Source organism: Crotalus tigris, unplaced genomic scaffold (genome assembly GCF_016545835.1).
Source record: "Crotalus tigris isolate CLP2741 ecotype Arizona unplaced genomic scaffold, ASM1654583v1 scf7180000024388.1695876, whole genome shotgun sequence".
Taxonomy (NCBI): domain Eukaryota; kingdom Metazoa; phylum Chordata; class Lepidosauria; order Squamata; family Viperidae; genus Crotalus; species Crotalus tigris.
The window spans coordinates 647763-669376 of NW_024100558.1; the positions used below are offsets into that span (position 1 = coordinate 647763).

Sequence of the window (21614 nt, forward strand, 5' to 3'; positions counted from 1 at the left end):
GTTCCCTACACTTACAATACAGATACTCCTCGGCTTACAACAGTTTCTTTAGTGACTTTCAAAGTTACAATGGTACTGAAAAAAGTGACATGACTATTTTCCACACCTACGAAGTTTGTAGCATCCCCATGATCACATGATCAAAATTCAGATGCTTGGCAAGTGGTTCATATTTATGACCGTTACTGTGTTCCAAGATCATGTGATCCTCTTTTGCAACCTTTTGTCAATGGGGAGGTCAGATTCACTTAACCATGTTAGTAATTTTTCAACTGCAGTGATTCATTTAACTGTGGCAAAAAAGGTTGTAAAATGGAGCAAAACTCACAATTAATGTCTCACTGAACAACAAACATTTTGGGTTGTAAGTCGAGGACTACCTGTAATGGAAAGAACAGACAGTTTACTGAGAAAGAACCAGACTTATGTGAATAAATACATCCACGATTCCATACAGTATATCATTGTTATCAATTAATCATTTTCTGAAATTCTGTTGAGTAGAAAAATGATTTTGTGATTCAGTTTAGGCCCGTGGTGGCAAACCTATGGCACGTGTGCCACAGGTGGCACGCAGAGCCTTCTGTGTGGGCACGCGCATCGTCGCCCCAGTCCTTGGCCTTCAAGTGGGTTTTATAAAACCTTTTAGCTTTAGCCCTTTGCCTCCGTGTGCAAAAAAAAATGTTCAATGAATTAATCAATTTCAACTTCTTGCAGGGAAGAAAAAGATCTCGCAAAGTTGGAATTGATTGATTGAACTTTTTTGTCCCACCCAGTCTGCCTTTATCACCGCAGCCACGCCCACCCAATGGGCCACATCCACCCAATGGGCCATGCCCACCCGGCACCCGACGATACTTAAGTGGTTTTGGGTTACAGTTTGGGCACTTGGTCTCTAAAAGGTTCGCCATCACTGGTTTAGGCTAACCTTTTGAGTTAAAAAATCCAATAAAAACAATCTTAATGAGATCTGTATGAAATATTACCAGCACGCTGCTACCTACTAAGGATTATTTAATACAATAACTTTGCCGTATCTAGCTCAGTCTTCTACCTCTGGACTGTTATATATTGAAAAAAGATGTATATGTCAATAAATTTTACCTGCAATTTTTACAAGGCATTTCATTTTTTTAATATAAAAATGACATACAAATCTTAGGGAAGCATGCAATATTAAATGCTACTTCCCCACTTTACCATGGTCAAAACAACTTCAAAACAGAGCACATTTTTAACTCTAAAATACAGAATTTGTACATCCATCAAAATTATGGAGCTGGGCTGCTGTGTGTTTCAGGCTTCTGTAAATATGGCTACACAATTCAAGAAAAGATTTTCAGGATATAAATGATGATTTAACGCAGCCTAGGAAACATTACAGTTGTAGTCTCTTCATGGGTCTTCTTCCCCTTCTCTTTTCAAATTGGATGGAAGCAATCCAGCTCTGCAAATCTTCCGAATTAATCCGTGGTCCTCTTCTTTCCATTCTCACTGGATCTCTCCCATATACAGTCTTTTGTCGCTAGATGCAGAAAGTACTGATGGAAAAGAACACAGAATTGGTTAAAGGAAAGTGAAAGGCTCCATTTTAATCATTCTGGGCTCATTTTTTTTACCAATTTAAATATCTGTGTTTTAAGGCAGGGCTTTGCAACCAGTGGTATGCGTACCATCAGTGGTACGCAAGCACCTGGCTTGTGGTATGCGAACAGGTTGAAAAAAAAAAGTAAAAAAAGTAAAAAAAATGTTAAAAAAAAGTAAAAAAAAAAAAAAAGGTAAAAGTGGATGAGGTGAAGCGGCAACAGCACCGCACAGGCTTGTGGCAAAGTCAGCTGGAACTGCACATTGCCTGGGTCATACTGAGAGCCCAGGATCAAACCGCGCAACTCCAGCTGATTGGTGATGGCCTTGGGGGTAGCAGGCAGCCTCAAGCAGTCTTCAGTGGAGATTCCGCTGGAGCTGCACGACACATTGCCTGAATCCCCCCCCCCAGATGTCCTCACCTTCCCCAAGCATTTTTTTTACTCACCTGCTTTCAGCAGCAATCCCTTTCTCCTGTCCTTCTCAGCCTTCATGTGTTTGTGAGACAAAAAAAAAAGTTCCATGAGACTTTCTAACTTCTTGCGAGAAGTTAGAAAGTCTCATGGAACTTTTTTTTCTTTTTTACCCACAAACACGTGGCGAAAGCAGAGAAGCAAAAGGAGAAAGGGAGTGCAGCTGAAAGCAGGTGAGTAAAAAAATGCTTGGGGGAGGCGAGGGCATCTGGTGGGGGCGCCAACCTTACCCTGCATGGTGGCGGGAGGGTTAACGGCAGGGGGCCCTGGAGGAGCTGCACGAAGCAGACAGAGGGGAGGCCGGGCAGATTGTGGGCGCTGGCAAGCGAGCGAGATGGGCAGGGGTGCAAATCCGTGTGTGCTCAGAAACGCCAATCTCATGCTCCTGCTTATCTCACTTGTTTGCAGAAAGCTGTAAAGTTTACAGCACCGCCTTTTGGGAGAGGGGAATAAGAATGAGCAAGCTGAGCAAGGCAGGATTGGCAGCTGCACGTCGTCGCTCTGACCACCATTAGAGGGCACGGGGAAGCCCTCCCCAGCAAAACCCTGCCCGCCCTTCTCATGGCTGCCCTCTGGTCGCTGGGCTCGGCTCTCGTCTGGAGAGCAAGGCCCGTTTTCGCCCACAGGTCAGTGCAGCAATGGGGCTGGAGCCCGAAAAGCACTCCTTTGCACCTGGGGAGGGGCTGGAGCTGTTGCAGCTACATTTTGGCTCTGCGCTCAGGAACCTCCCAGGGTCCAGCCTGGTGCTAAGGCTCCGCCGTGCCCGTAAAAGAAATGCCCGGGGCTGCGCCTGGCTCCAGCCTGCGGCTCCCAATTGACCTTGGCTGAAGCTCAGCAAGCCGGATTTCCATAGGGGCCCTTAGGGAAATGCCGGTGTGCTCCTGGGGAGTGTGAAGAAGCCTGTCCAGAGGAGGCACCTTTCGATCTCGGCGGCTGAGAAAACTCTTGGCCCGTGTGGCTGTGAAATCCCCTAAAGTAGGAGCTTGCCTGCAGGAGAAAGGAATTAAACCTCTTTTTCTGTGAGGGGATGCAGGGAAAAAAAAAGAAATCGCTTGGTTTAGTTGTATCTCAGAAAGGTGCAGGGCAGTTCCAGATCTGGATGGATTTATAAATTATGTTGGAGTCTGAATTAAAATTGGATTCGATGTTGGGAGATCTGCTGCCTATCAGGGTGCCGAGGTATCGGATGGGAAGGGAAAGGCACTTTAGCTTTTGTTGCTCAGCTAGAAGAGGGTTTCAGGGGTGTACATTATTAAATAAATATTAAATCCTTGGGGCTAGCTGCAGCAATGAATGAGCCACTTCCCCACTTGCTACTTTTTTCCGGCAGCGGCCGCGTACAAAGTACCAAAGGGAGTTCGGCAGCTGCGGCTCTTTTCCCGCCCTGTGAGCTCCTCCGCTGCCTGTGCTCTCCTCCCCCTGTGGAAGAACAACGGCTATGCTGGGCTCCCGGCTGCACCGAGCACGACTGCCACTCCTTTTCAGAGGAAGCAGCCAAGGAGAAGCAGCGGGCAGGAACCGCAGCAGCCGCTGTTGCGCAGCAGCCTGGCTCAGCAACAGTGGCGGTGGCGGCAGTGGCGGCCAAACTGCAATTGCCTCCTTCGGGCTCTTTTATGCCCTCCCCGCTCCTGTAGCGCTGGACAATGGGAGGGAGGGAGGAGGGAAGGGACAAAGAGAGGAGGAAGGAAAGGAAGGGAGGGACAATGGAAGGGAGGGAGGAAAGGAGGAAGGGACAAAGGAGGGAAGGAAGAAAGGAAGGAAGGAAAGAAGGGACAATGGGAGGGAGAGATGGAGGAAAGGTGCCCATGCCTGTCCCACCCCCATCCACCAGACTCACAGATCCCCCCATCCCCGGCCGCACCCCCCCACAGGCACCCCGCAACCTGAGTGATGAGCTGACCACGCCCCCCTGGCCATTGACTTCGCTTGTCAAAAAGTTGCAAAGGTGATCACATGACCATGGGACACTGTGACCGTCATAAGTATGAATCAGTTGCCAAGCATCCAAATGTAAATCACATGACCCTGAGGATGCTGCAACAGCATTAAGTGTGAAGAATGGTCATAATTTGCTTTTTTCAGTGATGTTGTAACTTCGAACAGTCGCTAAGCGAATTGTTGTAAGTTGAGGACTACCTGTACTTTATCATTTTTTCCTTTTTGGGTAGGAGGTCAAGTGTTTGACACCTTGCTGGGCAACTGGTGATACTCGGATATTGCCTTATCCTAAAAGAGTTACAATGGGTGAAAAGGTTGAAAAGCCCTGTTTTTGACTTCCGATTCTGGTACGCGGCGACGCCGGTCGCGTCTGGGGACTCATCTGCAGTCTGGCTGGGTTTTCTTCGTCGGTAGACCCCCTAGTGGGTCGAAAGTCGCCCCGGAGGGGCGACTACCGAGGAGGAGGCTTGCTGGTGACTGCGGGAGAGCGGCAGTTTCTCCCGTGGCTCCAGCTATTTCCTTAGGGCCGACGGAGCAAAGATCGTCTTGCAAGATGGCTGCTGCACCAGCCGAAGTCACAATTACAGCTAAGCGTATCAGACCCACTGCGGAGGATCCGGGTGAGACCTTCTTTGCCCCTCTCTTTACCCCATTTGGTTTCTTTTATTGCTTGTAAAAGCTTGGTTGGAATTACTTCCCTGTCTGGAAAAAGCAGCTTTTGTTTGTGTAGGAAGAAAGGCGCTGAGAAAAAAAAAATTAAAGACTACATTTTACATTTATTCATTTTGGGATACAGAAAAAAAACGCTTTTTTTGAACTGTATTATTATTTTATATTGGAAGATTATTTCTTTCTCCACTTTTTCCTTTAAAAGATAGAAAAAAAGGGGGGGGGAAATGGTGTCTGGAAAAGTTTTACGTACTGAGGACATCTAGTGGTGAAAAGTTAAAATTGCAACTGTGGATTATTCTTATTATTATTTGGAGAGAAGGACTTGATCTTCAAACTATTCCTGGAAAAGATAAGCTGATGTAACTGTGGGAATTGAGGGGGTAGACACTGCTTGACTATGCCTTAAAAAGAACAAAGAAAGGATCTTCTTTAATCACTTTTAAAATGGAGAAATTTTTCTCTCACTTAAATTGCAAGCTTATATTGGAAAAGATTTATGAGGTTACTGAAGAAATATGTGCCATAAGGAAAGGGATTACTACAGAACGAAGAGTCAACTCTACCCCAAACTCTCAAACTGACTTTCAGAGCACATCTGAATTCTAAAAATCAAAACATACCAGAAGAGGAACTAAGAGAGATTAAAGAGGAATTTGCTACAATGAAAGAGATTACTACAGAACTAAGAGTCAGAAACTCTCCTTCAAATCTTAAAACTGACTCTCAGACTACATTTGACTATTCTACAAACCAAAATACACTAAAAGATGACTTCTTTGAGAATATAGAGGGACTTACTTTACCTTACAAGCATTTTATCTATATTTTTGATGATCAGAAAAAGCAAAGATTGAGATTCAAACCTTTAAAACAGCAAGGCATCAAGGATAAGAGAAATAGAGGTCCAATGAAGAAGACAGGAGGCTTCTTACTGTCTCAAATGGTATTACAAGCAACAAAGAGAGACCTAGCGGCTGAAAGGGAAGCTCTGTTGTGGAAACCTGCTTGGCTTAAAAAGAAGCCTAGAATAAGACTGAAAAGAGAAACTTCAAATTATATATACTGGATTTAAGGCATTTTAGAACTATGGATTGATTTAAGGACTAAGTTTCTGAGTTAGAAGTAAGAAAAATGGGTGATTATTAGAATATATATATTAAATAGAGTAAGAATGTATTTTTTGGAATTATAGGTTTATTTGTATGAAAATTATTATGTAATGGAATGAAAAAAACTTAAGTGCTGTTTTAGATTGGGATTGAACTAATAATTAATTGAATGTTATTTTAATAAGATGATGTGTTTGATAATATGGACGTTATTAGGTTTGAAATCAGAACTTTGTCTAATGGACAAATGATTTAAGGTTGATATTACATTGTCAGTTTAAAGAAATTGATTGATGGATGGATTAGATATGTATAGGATAGATCAATATTTTATTTTAATAGGGAGATAGTGGAAGAAGAAATAAACAAGATTTATGATAAAATTAAGGAATTAGGATGTATTTGGAAGGGATGCTTGAATTGATAATGTGGTTATTTAAAGTTAAATTTGATTATGGTATTGTAATTGTACAAAGCTTTAAAACAGGTTTAGAATCAATAGAAATTTAAGTTAGAAATAGATTATTTTAAATATAGTAAGCTATTTGAGGGAGATAGAGAGGGAATATTTGATGTACTGATTGAGCTATTTGTATATGTTTTGTTTTTGGATTTCTGATTACCCCAGCACCACGGTGTGTCTCGAGCATGTTGTCTTAAGAATTAAAAAACCCGCGGTGTTTTGATAAAAATGAATAATTTTTATAAGCGAAATCAGATTCAGAAACGCAGAGAACTTGAAGATGAAATTAAACTAAAAGAAAGGGCTTTGATTCTAAATCCTTCTGATGAAAGTACTAAAGAATCTGTAAAGTTATTAAGGTCACAATTTAATATGTTGATAGCAGATCAAGCTGCAACCAATTTATTATTTATGAAACAAAATACATTTTGTAATGCTAATAAGCCGGGGAGATGGTTGGCTTATCAATTAAGAAAGAAACAGAGACAGAGAATAATAGAGAAAATAAATTATAAGGGTAAACTAGTTTCTCAGAAGGAATTAATTAAAAAATCTTTTTTGGATTATTATCAAAACCTATACAAATCTACTAATGTACAACTGTTAGATATAAATAAATATTTAGCTGAGGCAAGTTTTCCTAAACTGACTGAGGATCAGAAATATGAAATTAATGGTTTAATCACTAAGGAGGAAATCGCCTCAGCAATTCAACAATTGAAATTAGGGAAAGCACCGGGTACGGATGGGTTAACAGCTGTTTATTATAAAGCCTTAATGGAGGAGATGATTCAACCATTAAATGATCTTTTTAATGGTATCCTACAGGGTTTAGAGATTCCTCCTTCATGGCGTAGTGCTTTTATATCATTGATTCCAAAGGAGGATCAAGATCTTACTTTACCAAAAAACTATAGGCCTATATCTCTTTTAAACGTGGATTATAAGATATTTGTAAAAATTTTGGTAAATAGGCTTATGAGGGTGGTGCATCATCTTGTGCATAAAGATCAATCAGGGTTTATAACAGGAAGGTATATGAAAAACAATGTTAGACAAATTATTAATTTATTAGAATACTTAGATAAGAACAACCAAGTTCCTGCAGGGCTCATATTTTTAGATGCTGAAAAAGCATTTGACCAACTGAATTGGCATTTTATGCTAAGAGTAATGGAAGAAATGAATTTTGGTGAAAACATATTACAAGCCCTTAAGGTAATATATCAAAAACAAACAGCACAACTTATTGTTAATGGAGGTTTGTCGGAGGTTTTCACAATAGAGAAAGGTACTAGACAGGGGTGTCCTTTATCGCCATTGTTGTTTGTTTTAACATTGGAAATATTATTGATTAAAATTCGAGAGTCTCAGGAAATTAAAGGAATATATGTTAATAAAAAAGAATATAAGTTGAGAGCTTTTGCGGATGACTTGGTTGTTACTTTGTCGCAACCTGACTATTCTGTAGTAAACTTATTACAGTTGATTCACCATTATGGTTTGGTCTCGGGTTTTAAGATTAATGTAAATAAGACTAAAATTTTACCTAAAAATATGTCGAGTCAGGAGAAGCAGATTTTGGTTAACTCGACGGGTTTTGAGATTGTTAATAAGGTAAAATATTTGGGGGTGATGCTGTCTGTTTCTAATGCAAAATTATTTAAAAACAATTATGAAAGGTTGTGGGTCGGGGTACAGAAAGACTTGAAGAACTGGGAAAAGCTGCAATTATCCCTCATGGGAAGAATTGCAGTGATAAAAATGAATATTCTACCCAAGTTTCTTTTTTTGTTTCAAATGTTACCAATTTTGAAAAATGAGATTAATTTAAATGAGTGGCAGAAGGGTCTCAATAAATTTATTTGGGCAGGGAAAAAACCAAGGGTTAAGTTCAAAATTATGCAAGACTTCCGTGAGAGGGGTGGACTCAAGGTACCAAATTTGAAATTATATTATGATGCGGTGGTTTTAACATTAATTAGTGACTGGGTAAATTTGACAAATTCTGAGATACTTTATCTAGAGGGATGGGATTTACTTTATGGGTGGCATGCCTATTTAATATTTAATAAAAAAATAGATTGGGCTTTTAAATCTCATATTTTAAGAATTTCTTTACTTAGGATTTGGAGAAAATATTATAAAAGTGATTTTAAAGTACCATTATGGGCTATACCTTGGCATGCGATAGAAGGAATAAAAAGAGGGGTTAAAATGGATATGGTGTCTTATAGACAGTTACTTAAATGGGATGGACAAAACTGGCAATTAAAATCACGGGAAGAATTAGCACAAGAAAATTTTACTTATTCTTGGTTCCAATATAGGCAACTACTAGATAGATGGAAGATGGATTGCAAGGTGGGTTTTCTTAGAGAAGATGAAAATCTTATTAAGCAACTGAAGGATCAAAGACAAACCCACATTAAGAGAATTTATGGGGTTTTAGTTGAATTGGACTCAGAAACGGAACTAATTAAAGATTGTATGATTAGATGGGCGCAGAACTTTGGTGAGCCAGTTTCATTGGACACCTGGGAAACTATTTGGGTGAGAAATGTCAAATTTACTCAAGCACAGAATTTAAGGGAGAATTTTTATAAAATGTTTTATAGATGGCACCTTGATCCACAAAAAATGTCTTACATGTACCCTGACGTGCAACCTAAATGCTGGAGATGTGGTTACAAGGAGGCTTCTTATTATCATATTTGGTGGTCATGCAGAGAGATAAAAGCATTTTGGATCAAAATATGGTGGAATATCCAGAGAATTTTTAGAAGGAGGGTAAAATTCACTCCGCAATTATTTTTGTTAGGTATTGTTACAGATTGTGATACAAAGGAGGTTGTATTGATGTTAAACTTGATCACAGCCGCGAGGCTGTTAGTTGGACAATATTGGAAGAAGGAATCTTTGCCTACATTGCAGGAATGGTTTTTTAAAGTAGCTTATTTGGCGGAAATGGCAAAGATTTCGGCTTTCTTAAAGCAACAAACGCAAGAGAAGTTTTTTGCTATCTGGGACAAATGGATAAAATTTATACAATTTAGATTGGGTATACAAAAATATTATATAGCCTTTTCATAAGTTTTATTTTTATATATATTATAGATATCTTTTTTATATATATAAATATAGAGTTTTTAATTTAATTTTTATTTTTTTATTTTTTTTATTATTTTTTAAGCCTATATTCTGCTCTGGGAAGCTCAGGGGGGGGGGGAAGGGAGGGTTTTTGGGAGGGGTGTGGGGTGGGTTTTTTTTTTTTTTTTTTAATATGTATTGTTTAAATTTTTTTTTCTCTTTTGTATATGTTGTTTTTTGTTCTGTATTGTTCTTGTTTTTTTTGTAAAATTTATAAAACTTTTAATAAAAAAAAAAGAAAAAAAAAAAGAATTAAAAAACCAATAAAATTTGTTTAAAAAAAAAGAAAAAAAAAAGAAAAGCCATGTTTTAAGGCATTTTTTTAAATATCTATAACCTAAGCATCAAGGCAAGCCTAACAGAGAATAAACCAGCAAGGAAGAAGGGCTTCTTCGGGGTATGTTAACAGATTATTAAAAAGGGTAATCTCACAAATCGGCACATTAGTTCAAGTTTGCTGTCCATACATAGGAAGGACTTACTTATTGGTTCTTCTGGATGAAATGCAACTTCATTTATTGAACCAGCATGGCCTGGAAGTTTGTAGAGGATTCTTCTGGAGGTTGTATCCCACACATAAACAAACCTGTGTATGATGACAAACACGCATAAAGGCCTCCCTGCGCATAAGAGACCAGTTCCCTTCTGATTCTCAAACAATATATAATACAGAAGCTGCTGAACACATGTTGTTTTATCCACATTAAATATCACTGTGTTTAGATTTGCATTTTAGTATTAATTTGTCATGCTAATAAAAAACTAAACAGTTTCCAGTATGGCCCTAATCTGCTAACCTCACAAGCTAGTTTCAGACCAGTGAATTGCAGCTACTTAACACGATCCTGTATAATTGGAGTTAGAATCCATGAATCTGTATGTACTGCTGCAAAATTGTTGCAGGCACACGGTTTGTTATGCATTTTATACCCTGCAATTCTGTGTATTATAATTAAAAGGAACATATAAGACAAATGACTAAATAAAATACAATAAAAAAATAAAATAAAGGTAGCCACTACAAATGAGATTAACCAAGACACTCTCTGGATCACCTTGGTTTTAAGTATCCTCCTTAATGCTAAAAAAAAAGGGGAGGGGGCTTTTAAATGTTAACATTTAAAACAGACTTTTACCTGTCTGCAGATCCAGCAGCTATTTTACTTCCATCTGGTGACCAGGAACATCGCAAAAGGTTCTAACAAACAAGAAAATATGGTCCAATTCCATGCATATTTCATGTTCTTATTTTTATTTGAAATGAAATCTACCAGGGCTTGCAATATTAACAATACTTTGGGAATGTTTTTTCTCTGAAACCTTAGGCTGCAGTTATTTACCATATTTTATTGCCAGAACTATGAGCACTTTGTTATCTCACTGTGAAATAGATTGTGAATGTCAAGATGGTTAATTTATAGAAGAGTAACAACTGCATTGGGGGAAAGGGAGATCTTTTGCAGCAGCTCTAATTGGAATTTCACTCCACAGGTTAATTTCCAATACAGGCCTTGTTAAACAGTTAAAGAATCCCGAATTTTAAAAGCCATTTGTTCATCAATTAACTTTTAGCTACCAGCCATAAACAAGCAATGTTTCAGCTAACACTTTACTTACCTTCTCAAAATTATGCACATTTCCTTGGAGTATCTTCACACATCTTTCTTTGGGAGCAAAGGGCCGAACATCCCAGATGCGAACTTAGAACAAAACCAAAACCAACATGTAGCATCCAGAGCTAATTATTTAGATATTGGCTCATAATGCAAGCTTAATTGCCAGCCAGTGTAATTTTAATGCAATAACAACAATAACAACAAATAAAAGTTGCAACATGTAACATGATTTATCATCTCAGTTCTGCCTAACAGCCAAGTTTAAAGATCCCTGTGAGGACAGCTTAAAGCCAAATACTTAAAGCCAACACTAATGCCAAATTTCACCCATTATTGTTCAATCAAAGAGGATAATTTAAAATTACTTCACTTTGAACCAGGAAATGACATAACAATTATTGTAGGATTTTCTCTTAATTGTTCTTTATCTTTTCTTCTTGCTCCTTGGATTCCACCAGAAAGTTGTCACTCAATCCTATCTCTCTTCCTTAATTTTCATCCGTACACCACTGTTACCTTAAAACAGGGGTCTTCAAACTTGGCCCTTTTATGACTTGTGGACTTCAACTCCCAGAATTCCTCAGTCAGGCACGCTGGCTGAGGAATTCTGGGAGTTGAAGTCCACAAGTCATAAAAGGGCCAAGTTTGAAGACCCCTGCCCTAAAACCATAAGTGCTGTTAGTCAACTATTTACCATGGCCATGTGATTACAGGCAGTCCTTGACTTACAACCATTTGTTTAGTGATTGTTACAACTGTTTTGAAAACAGTGATTTACGACCGGTCCTCATACTTATGACTGTTGTGGCATCCCACAGTCATGTGATCAAAATTCAGGCACTTGACAACTGACATGTATTTAGAAGGCTGCAGCATCCTGGAGTCATGTAATCACTATCTAGAATCTTCCCAGCCAGTTTCTTACAAGTCACATCAATGGGGGAAGCCGGATTTGCTTAATGACTGCATGATTCACTTAATAACTGCAATGATTTGCTTAACCCCCATGGCAAAAAAAAAATGTTATAAAATTGGATATGACTCCCTTCACCACCCTGTTGAGCAATGGAAATTCTGGTTTGAACTGTGATCGTAAGTTGAAGACTACCTGTATAGACGTGGCACACCAGGGGTCTAAACCAAGGGTCCCCAATCCCCAGAACATGGACCAGTACCAGGCCAAGGCACACCAGCAACCGGGCTGCACAAACAAGCAAAGCCCCATCCGCTGGATGGAGGCAGCACACAAAACCACACACCCCTCCGGTCCACAGAAAAACCTCTCTCCACAGAACCGGTCCCTGGTGCCCAAAAGGTTGGGGACCCCGGGTCCAAACCCAAACTGGCTACGTTGACAAGAGTGGCACCAAAAATTCAGTTGGCCAGAAAGCAATGTATCTGTAAATGAGCTTCTGACAAATAGATTAACTGTTATTATCCTGGCAGCTCTTAAGGAGGAAATACGAATACACGTACTATACAGATGCAGAGCTTTTAGTTATATGAATGAAACATTGTCCTTCATTCTTGCATTTTGCAAGTCAAAGCCTAGGAATGTATTCCAAAAGACTGACTTTCCCTCCAGGCACTTGGACAATAGGGTTGAAGCCCAGGAATTGTGTTGTTGAATGGATACAAAATGAAAGAGCTGGCCCATTTTTTATTGTTATCGTTCATAGTTTTATTATTGTTGTCACCTGCCCACAGCTGTGTTTTACAAGATGGGTGGCTTTATAAATCTTTTAATTAAATAGATGTACAACATTCTCATTTGCTTGCCACTAATGAGCAACCAATGAGGATGCCGTACCTGGAGATATGGGAAAGAGAATAGGGAAAAAGCGATTACCTGCATTGTCCATGGCATTGGAAAGCAAGTAAGAGCCCTCTGCACTTAGGCTGAGACCAGTGACAGAATCTGCATGTCCTCTCATTGTGTAAGTTAGCTTGTTCTGACGAAGGTCCCACACCTTTAAGAGATTTAACATAGGCCTGGCATTTTACACTTGAAAGATGTACCAGCAACTACCATAAATAAAATGAGGCCCTAAAAGTGTCACATTATGTTGTAGTGAAAAGACCCTAGCCTACGCCAATATTCCAGACACAGGGATTACTTTCTAGCAATTGGTTCTACAGGTAGTCCTCAACTTACAACCATTCATTTAGCGACCACTCAGAGTTACAACGGCACTGAAAAGTGACTTATGACCATTTTTCATTATCTATGACCATTGTACCATCCCCAGTCACATGATCAAAATTCAGACGCTTGGCAACCGGCGTATCTTTATGAGGGTTGCATGTGATCATCTACTGACAAGCAAAGTCAATGGAGAAGCCAGATTCAGTTAATATCCATATTACTAATTTAAGAACTGTGGTGATTCACTTAACAACAACAGCAAGGAAGTTTGCAAAATGGAGCAAAATTCACTTAACTGTCTTGCTTAGCAACGGAAATTTTGGGCTCAATTGTGGCCGTAAGTCAAGGATTACCTATACTAAAAACAATCACATGCTTAGGAACAAAATCCAAAAGACAGTTTTAGAGGGGTAGAAGGAGATGCCACCCCTCCCGCAGCCCCACATTATTCATGGCCTACTTATGGGGCATCTAGCCAAACCTACTTTTTATTCCTGCTCTTAGAAAAACCTGAAATATCAGAGCGAACTAGCACTGCCTACTCACCCTCACAAAAGAATTTACATTTCAGATGCCAGAGGAAATTAGAAAACCTCCATACCATTCATGCTTTTAACCCATTTTTTCTGGTACTGCCTTTTTTTTATTTTACTGTGCTAAATGAAAGAGAAAAAACAAATCAGTTTTAAAATATATGGAGCTTCACTTCCTGGACAAAGTCAACTGACCTTAATATCATTGTCGATACCACCAGATATTATCTGATCACTGGTATCATTGAAGGTCACAGCTAATACTTGATAGGTGTTCTGAAAGGTCTGAACAGCTGCTTTCTTCCTGATGTCCCAGAGCTGAGAAGAAAAAGGTGTTGAATATAAATACACACATAAATGTGTAATAAAATCAATAAATACCGAACACCAAGAGGAAAGTATAAAACTTTAAAAATTTAATGAGCCGAGCTTTTGTTGGGATCATCCAACATCATCAGGGCTTTAAAACAGTCACTGAGAAGAAGCCTTTATATGATGTTAGCAGCCTGTATCCGGCTTCTAGAACGTGTTATTGGGCCCAGCTGATCATGCCGTATCACGGGTAGATCACCTACGTCAGTGTGTGATGTTTTCCCACATCTCCTCTGTATTTTACTCTAAGTGTTCTCCTTGTCAACCTTAGGGCTAGTTCTTTTCCCTTTACTTGCCGATGGTGAGTGTCCCCCTCCCCCCTCATCCTCCTGTATGCAAAAACACACTTTGGAGGGGGTGCATTTCTTCCTTAACCCCACTATATGCCTAGACCCAACCACCACATTCCTCCGTCTATTGCAACCGCGATCAGGGTATGCCGTTTCCTTTTTACAATACATTCCCCCGTCTGCAGGCACCATCTCCATCTGTTTGTTATCCAACCCCACGGTCCCCTCGCCATATCCATCTGTGTATTTGCTTGTTACACAAGTGTCAGTAAGTTGGTGATCAATGCACAGTCGGCTAGTCTCCTGCTCATTCCTGCATGCCACGGAGCTTGCTGATCAACGGCTGATTCGGCACCCTGACAACGGGGGGGGGGGGGATTCTGATGTTGTACCCCCAGTGTCGAGCACGTCGGGCATGTGTTCTCATAGCAGTTCGCAAGATCTTTACTTGTCTCTTCGTCTCTCATCGCAGATGTTTCCTCCCGTTTGTGGATGACAATCTCCTCCTCCCCCTGGTCATGAGAGCTGTCCCCACTCATCAGCTGAGAATCCCTTTCTCTCCTCTGAGGGGAACGGGTCATCATGATGTGTCCGTCCAACTTGCTATCCAGGGAGGTTTTTAAGGAGGTTTTTCAAGTTCGTTGGTCCATCATGGGGCAGATAGATATAGTCAGTGGGGGGGGGGGGAGTGTGAGAGTCCATGCCAATCTGACTGTGTAACGAAGCAACGGCAGCCTTCCTTTCACGGTCCAAGCACGACCCATGCATCATTCTTCTCCGGCGATTGAGGGGCCGGTTCGTGTGCCATGCTTTTAATGTTTGCTGTGCCAGGCACATGTCTATGTGTCGATTTTTAGCTTTATAACTCATCAACATAAATGTGTGTATATGTTTGTGTGTGTATACACATACACACACACACACTAAGATTGTGTGACATTTATCAGGACTTCTCTTAAACCTACCAATTATGAACAGAAGGTCACAGTGTAGGGGAGGAGCAATGAAGATACAGTTACACTGTGTGTCATTCCCCAAGATCTACAGATGAAGCATGTATGGTTGAGAAGAGACATGCATCCAGAAGCAAATCCCCCACCCCCCAAAACAAAGCCCTTTTTCAAATTCATTATATGGGTGACAAACAGGACAAAGAACCTATCTGTACATAATATTTTGGTGACAATACCACCAGCACATGCTGGCTGAGGAATTCTGGGAGTTGAAGTCCACAAGTATTAAAGTTGCCAAGGTTGAACACCCCAAACTTTCTCCTAAAATTCCAAGTATTTCTCTTGGAGGCTTGTTTTGACATAGGTGATCAATCTATATGTGCATCTATTGGGGGGGGGGGGAATAGCAAACCTTCCAGATAACATTGATTTAATACTGCCACAAAGTTATATATAAGTAGTATCACAATTCCAAGTATTAAAACAAGGGGGAAAAAATGGCACCACCTATTTGAAAGCGGCTGAAAGTCATTGGTTTCTAACAGACAACCAGGAAGATTGGCTAAAGTCATCCTGCTGGCTTTTTGCCTAAGACAGAACTAAAACTCAGTCTCCAGGTTTCTTGCTCTGTAATTAAAACGTCATTAAACTATCCCTCACTGTTATTCTGCAAGAGTACAATAAAGCATTCTGACCTTCACTGTCCCATCATCACTGCCTGTGCAAACCAGCTGAGGTCCACGTCTTGCTGGATAGCAGGAGTTGACAAATGAAGTGTGTCCTTTAAGTCTTTTCACTCTCTCTCCTGTCTCACTATCCCATACTGCTACTGTTTTATCCGTGGAGGCCGAGAACAGCATGCTGAGAAAAAATGCAACTGATTACAAATATTAAAAAGCTGGTACTTCTCAACACTTAAAAGTTATCAATCCAATGTAAATTCTAAAGAATATGATTTGCTATGACCATGGTTTATTTCTTGTTTAAAAACTGAGTCATTTATTGCAAGCATGTCAAACTGCCGGCCTGTGGGTCGGATGCATCATAGTGAAACCGCGTCCACCCCATTGCTGGCAGTGGGGGAAAAAAAATCATCATATGTCACATGACATCATGTGACATTGTGAGTTTGACATGCCTGATTTATTGCAAAACATGTAAGCTTTTATTTTCTGTAATGTAATGTGCTTTTTGAATTTTATACAAACACACTTTTTTTTAGCTATTTAAGGATTTTAGTAACAAAATATTTTTAAAAAAATTCAAGGATCCTTTTCAAAAAAAAAAGAGGAAAAGCAACAATAAATCATAGAAATAATGAAACACAACATATGAATATGATGTGATGGTAGTTTTCTGCATTCCTATTGAGTTTTCTTGGTCAAATCACAGACTACTTGTTTTCAAAAGCTGAGAAATATTTCAGAATATTCTACAAACTGTAAAAAAAAAAATTAAACACCAACCTGCCATCAGTATTGTAATGTAATTCCATAACTGCTCCACTGTGACCTTTCAAAGTGGCATAATTATCACAGTCACCATACACATTCCATAGTACTGAAATGAGAGGATCAAGCCTTAGTATTTCCCCTGAAAACTGGAATATATCAAACAACCATTTCAAATCAAAGGCATTTAATAGTCTTCAATTAGGCAGATGTTGTTGCATATAAGATTGCAAGAAGTGAAAATGCTGTTAATATCTATCTTAATTGACATATTTAGGAACAGACAGAAGCACAGAGAAAATAAAATTCTGGTTAATCTAAATGATGTAAATCTGCCGGCCCATGGGCCAGACGCATCACAATGAAACCACGCCCACCCCATTGCCAGCAATGGGGAAAAAGCTCTGATAAGTCATGTGACATCACGCGATGTCATAGGTTTGACATGCCTGATGAAAAAGGTAAAGCATTCTTTTGTAAATGACAATAAAGTTAGTTAACTTAATCTGCAAGCTTTAACAAGCCGATCACAGATTACAGAATTGACTTACGTATCAACCTGTCAAACCCAGCTGAGGCTAAGGTGGCTCCATTAGGATGGAACTTGCAACAATAAACCTCTCCTTCATGACCAGAAAGCAACATTATGGGTGCTTGCAAGGAGGAACATCTTGGAGGGCCCTAAAATAAAAAGAAAATGCAACATATTACAGAAGACATAAATAAATACAAACTGTTGATAGAAAAAAATTAAGTCAGAAAGAAAACTGATCTATACATTTTGAAAAGGTCAGACACTACTACTAAGAAAACAGGAAAAATATTTTAATCATTGGAAAATGCAAACATGCAGCTATGGCTAAAGTAGCAGAAACTGAAGGTCCAACTGCAGACAATGAATTAGGAAAGATTGGATTAAAAATCTATAAACATTTATTCTATTAGTACCAGCATTTGCACAAAAAGAGAGATCAATAAGTTTACTGTTATTATTTGTTCTGCATCACATAGAAAAAGTTGAAGATTACTTCTTTCCCTTCAGAGAATAAAATAGAATAAAAACATGAATTACAGGAAAAGAGGTTCCCAGGAGTATTAAGGGAAAAACATTTTAAAGAATAAAAGCAATTTGACTGTGAAATCAAATACTTAGAAAGATTGTGAGCTTTCTTGCTTGGGATGCATTCAAGCAAAGACTAGACAGGCATCTATCAAGAATGCTTTAATTTGAATACCTCTTTTAAACTAATGATTGGATTCAATGGCTGAAATTAACTTTTTCCAACACTACAATTTTCTAAGAGTGTGGAATCTCCAAATTTAAATATAAGAAATGATCTACCCAGGGCCAACCTTATACCTGTTGGTAGACCCATTCTGGAAAAGCCTTACCATCACTATGATGAAAATCCTTTTTTTTATTAAAAGTTTTACAAATTTAATACAATATAACCCAGCTGTTATAAGATTCAACATCAAATTAATTTCTTTAACATCAAAATCAACCGTAATACCCAACAAAAATAATTGTGGAGTAAACTTTATCTTTCTCTTAAAAATCTTTTGAATATTCCACTAAATCTTAATCCAAAAAGCTTTTATATCTCTACAAGTCCACCAAATATGAAAATAGGTTGCATCTAAGCTTCCACATTTCCAACATTTGGGCTGTAAATTAGGATACATGCGGGACAACTTTTGGGGGTCCAAATGCCATCTATAAAACATTTTAGAAAAATTTTCTCTTAAATTTTGTGCTTGAGTAAATTTTACATTTCTAACCCAAATTGTCTCCCATGTATCCAATAAAATTGGTTCCTGAATATTTTGAGCCCATTTAACCATATAATCTTTAACTAACTCCGTTTCAGAATCTAATTCTATTAAAACATTATAAATTCTCTTTATGTGGGCTCGAGTTTGATCTTTAATCTGTTTTACCAAATTCACATTCTCTAAAGTAATTCCAACCTTTTGATCTAGAGTCCACCTTCCTAACAATTGATTATACTGAAACCAAGAGTATACAATATTTTCTTGCTTCAGCTCAACTAAAGATTTTAATTGCCAATCCTTCCCTACCAAACTAAGTAATTCCTTATAAGAAATCCTGTCCAAATTCACAACCCTAGATATTCCCTCTATCGTGTGTCCAGGAATTCCCCAAATTGGAATTTTATAATTTAACCTATAATAATACTTCTTCCAGACATGCAACAAAGCATTTCTCAAGATTTAAAAACCTGGTCCACTTTTTTTTATCATAAATTAGATAAGCATGCCATCCATATACTAAATCCCATCCCTCAAGAGAAAGGACATTTTTATTTGTTAAATTGAGCCAATCACCAATCAACGTTAAAGCCACCACATCATAGTAGAGTTTTAAATTAGGCGCCTTAAGTCCTCCTCTTTCCTGTACATCTTGTATAATCTTAAACTTAACTCTTGGTTTTTTCCCTGCCCATATAAACTTATTAATCCCCTTCTGCCATTCCTCCAAGTTAGCATCTTTTTTCAAAATAGGTATCATTTGAAACAAAAAAAGAAACTTTGGAAGAATATTCATTTTAACTGCTGAAATTCTTCCCAACAAAGATAACTGTAGTTTTTTCCAATCATTTAAATCCTTCTGAACTTTTGCCCATAATGTCTCATAATTATTTTTATACAATTTAACATTAGAAGCTGTAATATATACTCCTAAATATTTAACCTTTCTCACTATTTCAAAACATGTTAATTTAGCCAAAATATCCTTTTCCTTCATAGACATATTTTTCGATAATATTTTAGTCTTAGTATTATTTACCTTAAAACCAGAAACCTTGCCATACTGAGTTAAAATTTCAACCAAATCCCTAACCGAATCTGTCGGTTGAGATAATGTCACAACCAAATCGTCAGCGAAAGCTCTCAACTTATAATCATTCTTATTTATTTTTATTCCCTTAATTCTAGATGATTCTCGAATTTTAATAAGTAAAATCTCCATAGTTAAAACAAATAACAATGGGGATAAAGGACATCCCTTTCTAGTACCCTTTTCAATATTAAATGCATCTATTAATCCCCCATTAACTATAATTTGTGCAGATTGTTGTTGATATATAGCCTTAGGAGTATACAAAAATTTATCCCCAAAGTTCATTTTCTCTACCACTCTCAATAAAAATTGCCAATCTAATTGATCAAACGCTTTTTCAGTGTCCCAAAAAAATAAAAGCAGCAGGGATTTGGTTGTTCTTGTCTAAATACTCAATTAAATTAACAATTTGTCGATGAAAATCCTTTTTCTACACACTATCATACTGAGTCATTCTTCTCATCACAAGTGATGAAAAATAATTGCAAAATAACTAAAATGGAATCAAGACTTTTCGACATTTTTATGTTTGCTTATATGTTAATGTGGGCGTTAACATCCTATGTAAATTGAACAAATTCGTATAGCATTCACTAAGCGACATTTGGGAAAATGCAGCAAATACATGTATAAACAAGTCAACATCTTTAATAGAAAGTTTAATAATAGAGGATAATCATTGTTCAGAGTTGAGCAGCATGGAAGTTTAATATAGTGGTGATTATTATGGTTTGTTGCACATTCAGCCAGAAGTTTAGACTAGATCTGTCATTTTATCCATCTATTGAATCCTTCCCCAGGGCCTGGGTTAGGCAGATGTTCTAATAGAATATTTGTAGTTCAGGGCTGAACTGTGGTATCCTTGCTGCTCTCTCAACTTTGGTTGTTTTCTTGTAAATGTTTCATTCCACAACTAGGTAATATCAGAGAGCAATACCCACTCCCTTCTACCACTGATGTTACCTAGTTGGGTATTGAGACATCTGTGGGAAAACAGCCAAGCTCAGAAAGCAACAACCCCATAGGCAGATGTTATTTGATGGATGTAGAAGGCATTGCGTTATTATTACCACCGTCACCTTCTATCCCAAAACACAGCAAGTGGTGGCTGAGGAATTCTGGGAGTTGAAGTCCACAAGTCATAGAAGGGCCAAGTTTGAAGCCCACTAAGTTAAAGTGTTGATAATAATGCAAAATAAAATTCTAAATCGGTTTAGCAAAAAGATATGAGAATTAAGAAATGCTGCTTAATTAAGATAACCTTTATTGTCTTTTTTTTTTTAAACTGGGGGCACACTGGCACACATTAAAAATGGAATTCTGTTGCCTGCTCTCAAAAGCGTACACATTACTACAATGAATAATGTTGGATTCCTAGTAAGTAGTAGAATATGAAAGAAGGAAAATGTAAATAAGAAACAATGGGGCAATAAGGACAAATATTTCAAAGAAGAAAGAGGGGGGAAATGTAAAGAATAGAAGAGTACTGTTACAAACTGCTGTTAACAAAAAAGGATATATTACGTGTATATGTGTGTAATGTTTGTTGTGTTTTGTTTTGTTTTGTTGGTCTAAAATAATAATAATAACAAAAAAAGCGTACACATAAGATCAAACAATTCCGGGGGAAAGAAGCTGGCTAACCGCTCCGCCTCCAACATTCATTTCACCGGAAACCTCAGCAGCGTCCCCCGGAGAAACTCACCGCCTGCAACAAGGCGCCCGGAGGCGGTTGCCCGGCTCCGGGACCCGGCCCCAAGATGAGCTCATGGCGGGGTTTCTTAGCAGCTGCCGCCGCTGCCACCAAAGCCGTATCCGGCCCGGGAGCCTTCCGTTTCTGTGGGTCGATCATCGCTTTTCCTCAACGCTGCCACGCTGGGCCCAGAGTGGAGAAGCCACGCCCTCCTCTCCTCATTGGCGTCTTTATGCAAAGCACACGGCCCTTCCCGACGCCGATTGGTGCAAGACGCGTCGGGTAAAGAGGCGGGAGATCCAAGA

At 38.8% G+C, this 21614-nt stretch overlaps 1 protein-coding gene across 1 annotated transcript; it reads right to left on the bottom strand.

The window, feature by feature from the left end:
* Positions 1 to 833: 833 nt before the first annotated feature.
* On the bottom strand, positions 834 to 21520 carry SNRNP40 (small nuclear ribonucleoprotein U5 subunit 40). Its single transcript, XM_039329137.1, has 10 exons — positions 21322 to 21520; positions 17302 to 17431; positions 16766 to 16859; positions 15995 to 16160; positions 13880 to 14002; positions 12855 to 12975; positions 11007 to 11089; positions 10526 to 10587; positions 9872 to 9975; positions 834 to 1541 (listed from the first exon to the last, which is right to left on the bottom strand). Exons 1-10 carry the CDS (start codon positions 21466 to 21468, stop codon positions 1492 to 1494), a joined length of 1080 nt encoding a protein of 359 aa, XP_039185071.1. The 5' UTR covers positions 21469 to 21520; the 3' UTR covers positions 834 to 1491.
* Between the last annotated feature and the right edge of the window lie 94 nt (positions 21521 to 21614).

Bases quoted from the DNA above. Each gene is read 5' to 3' on its own strand.
- SNRNP40 (XM_039329137.1), bottom strand. From the start codon at position 21,468: ATGATCGACCCACAGAAACGGAAGGCTCCCGGGCCGGATACGGCTTTG. The intron at 14,003-15,994 runs GTCAGAATGCTT...TTTTCTTCTCAG, and splicing joins GTGATGATGGGACAGTGAAG to CTCTGGGACATCAGGAAGAA. The intron at 10,588-11,006 runs GTAAGTAAAGTG...CTTGTTTGTTAG, and splicing joins ATGTGCATAATTTTGAGAAG to AACCTTTTGCGATGTTCCTG.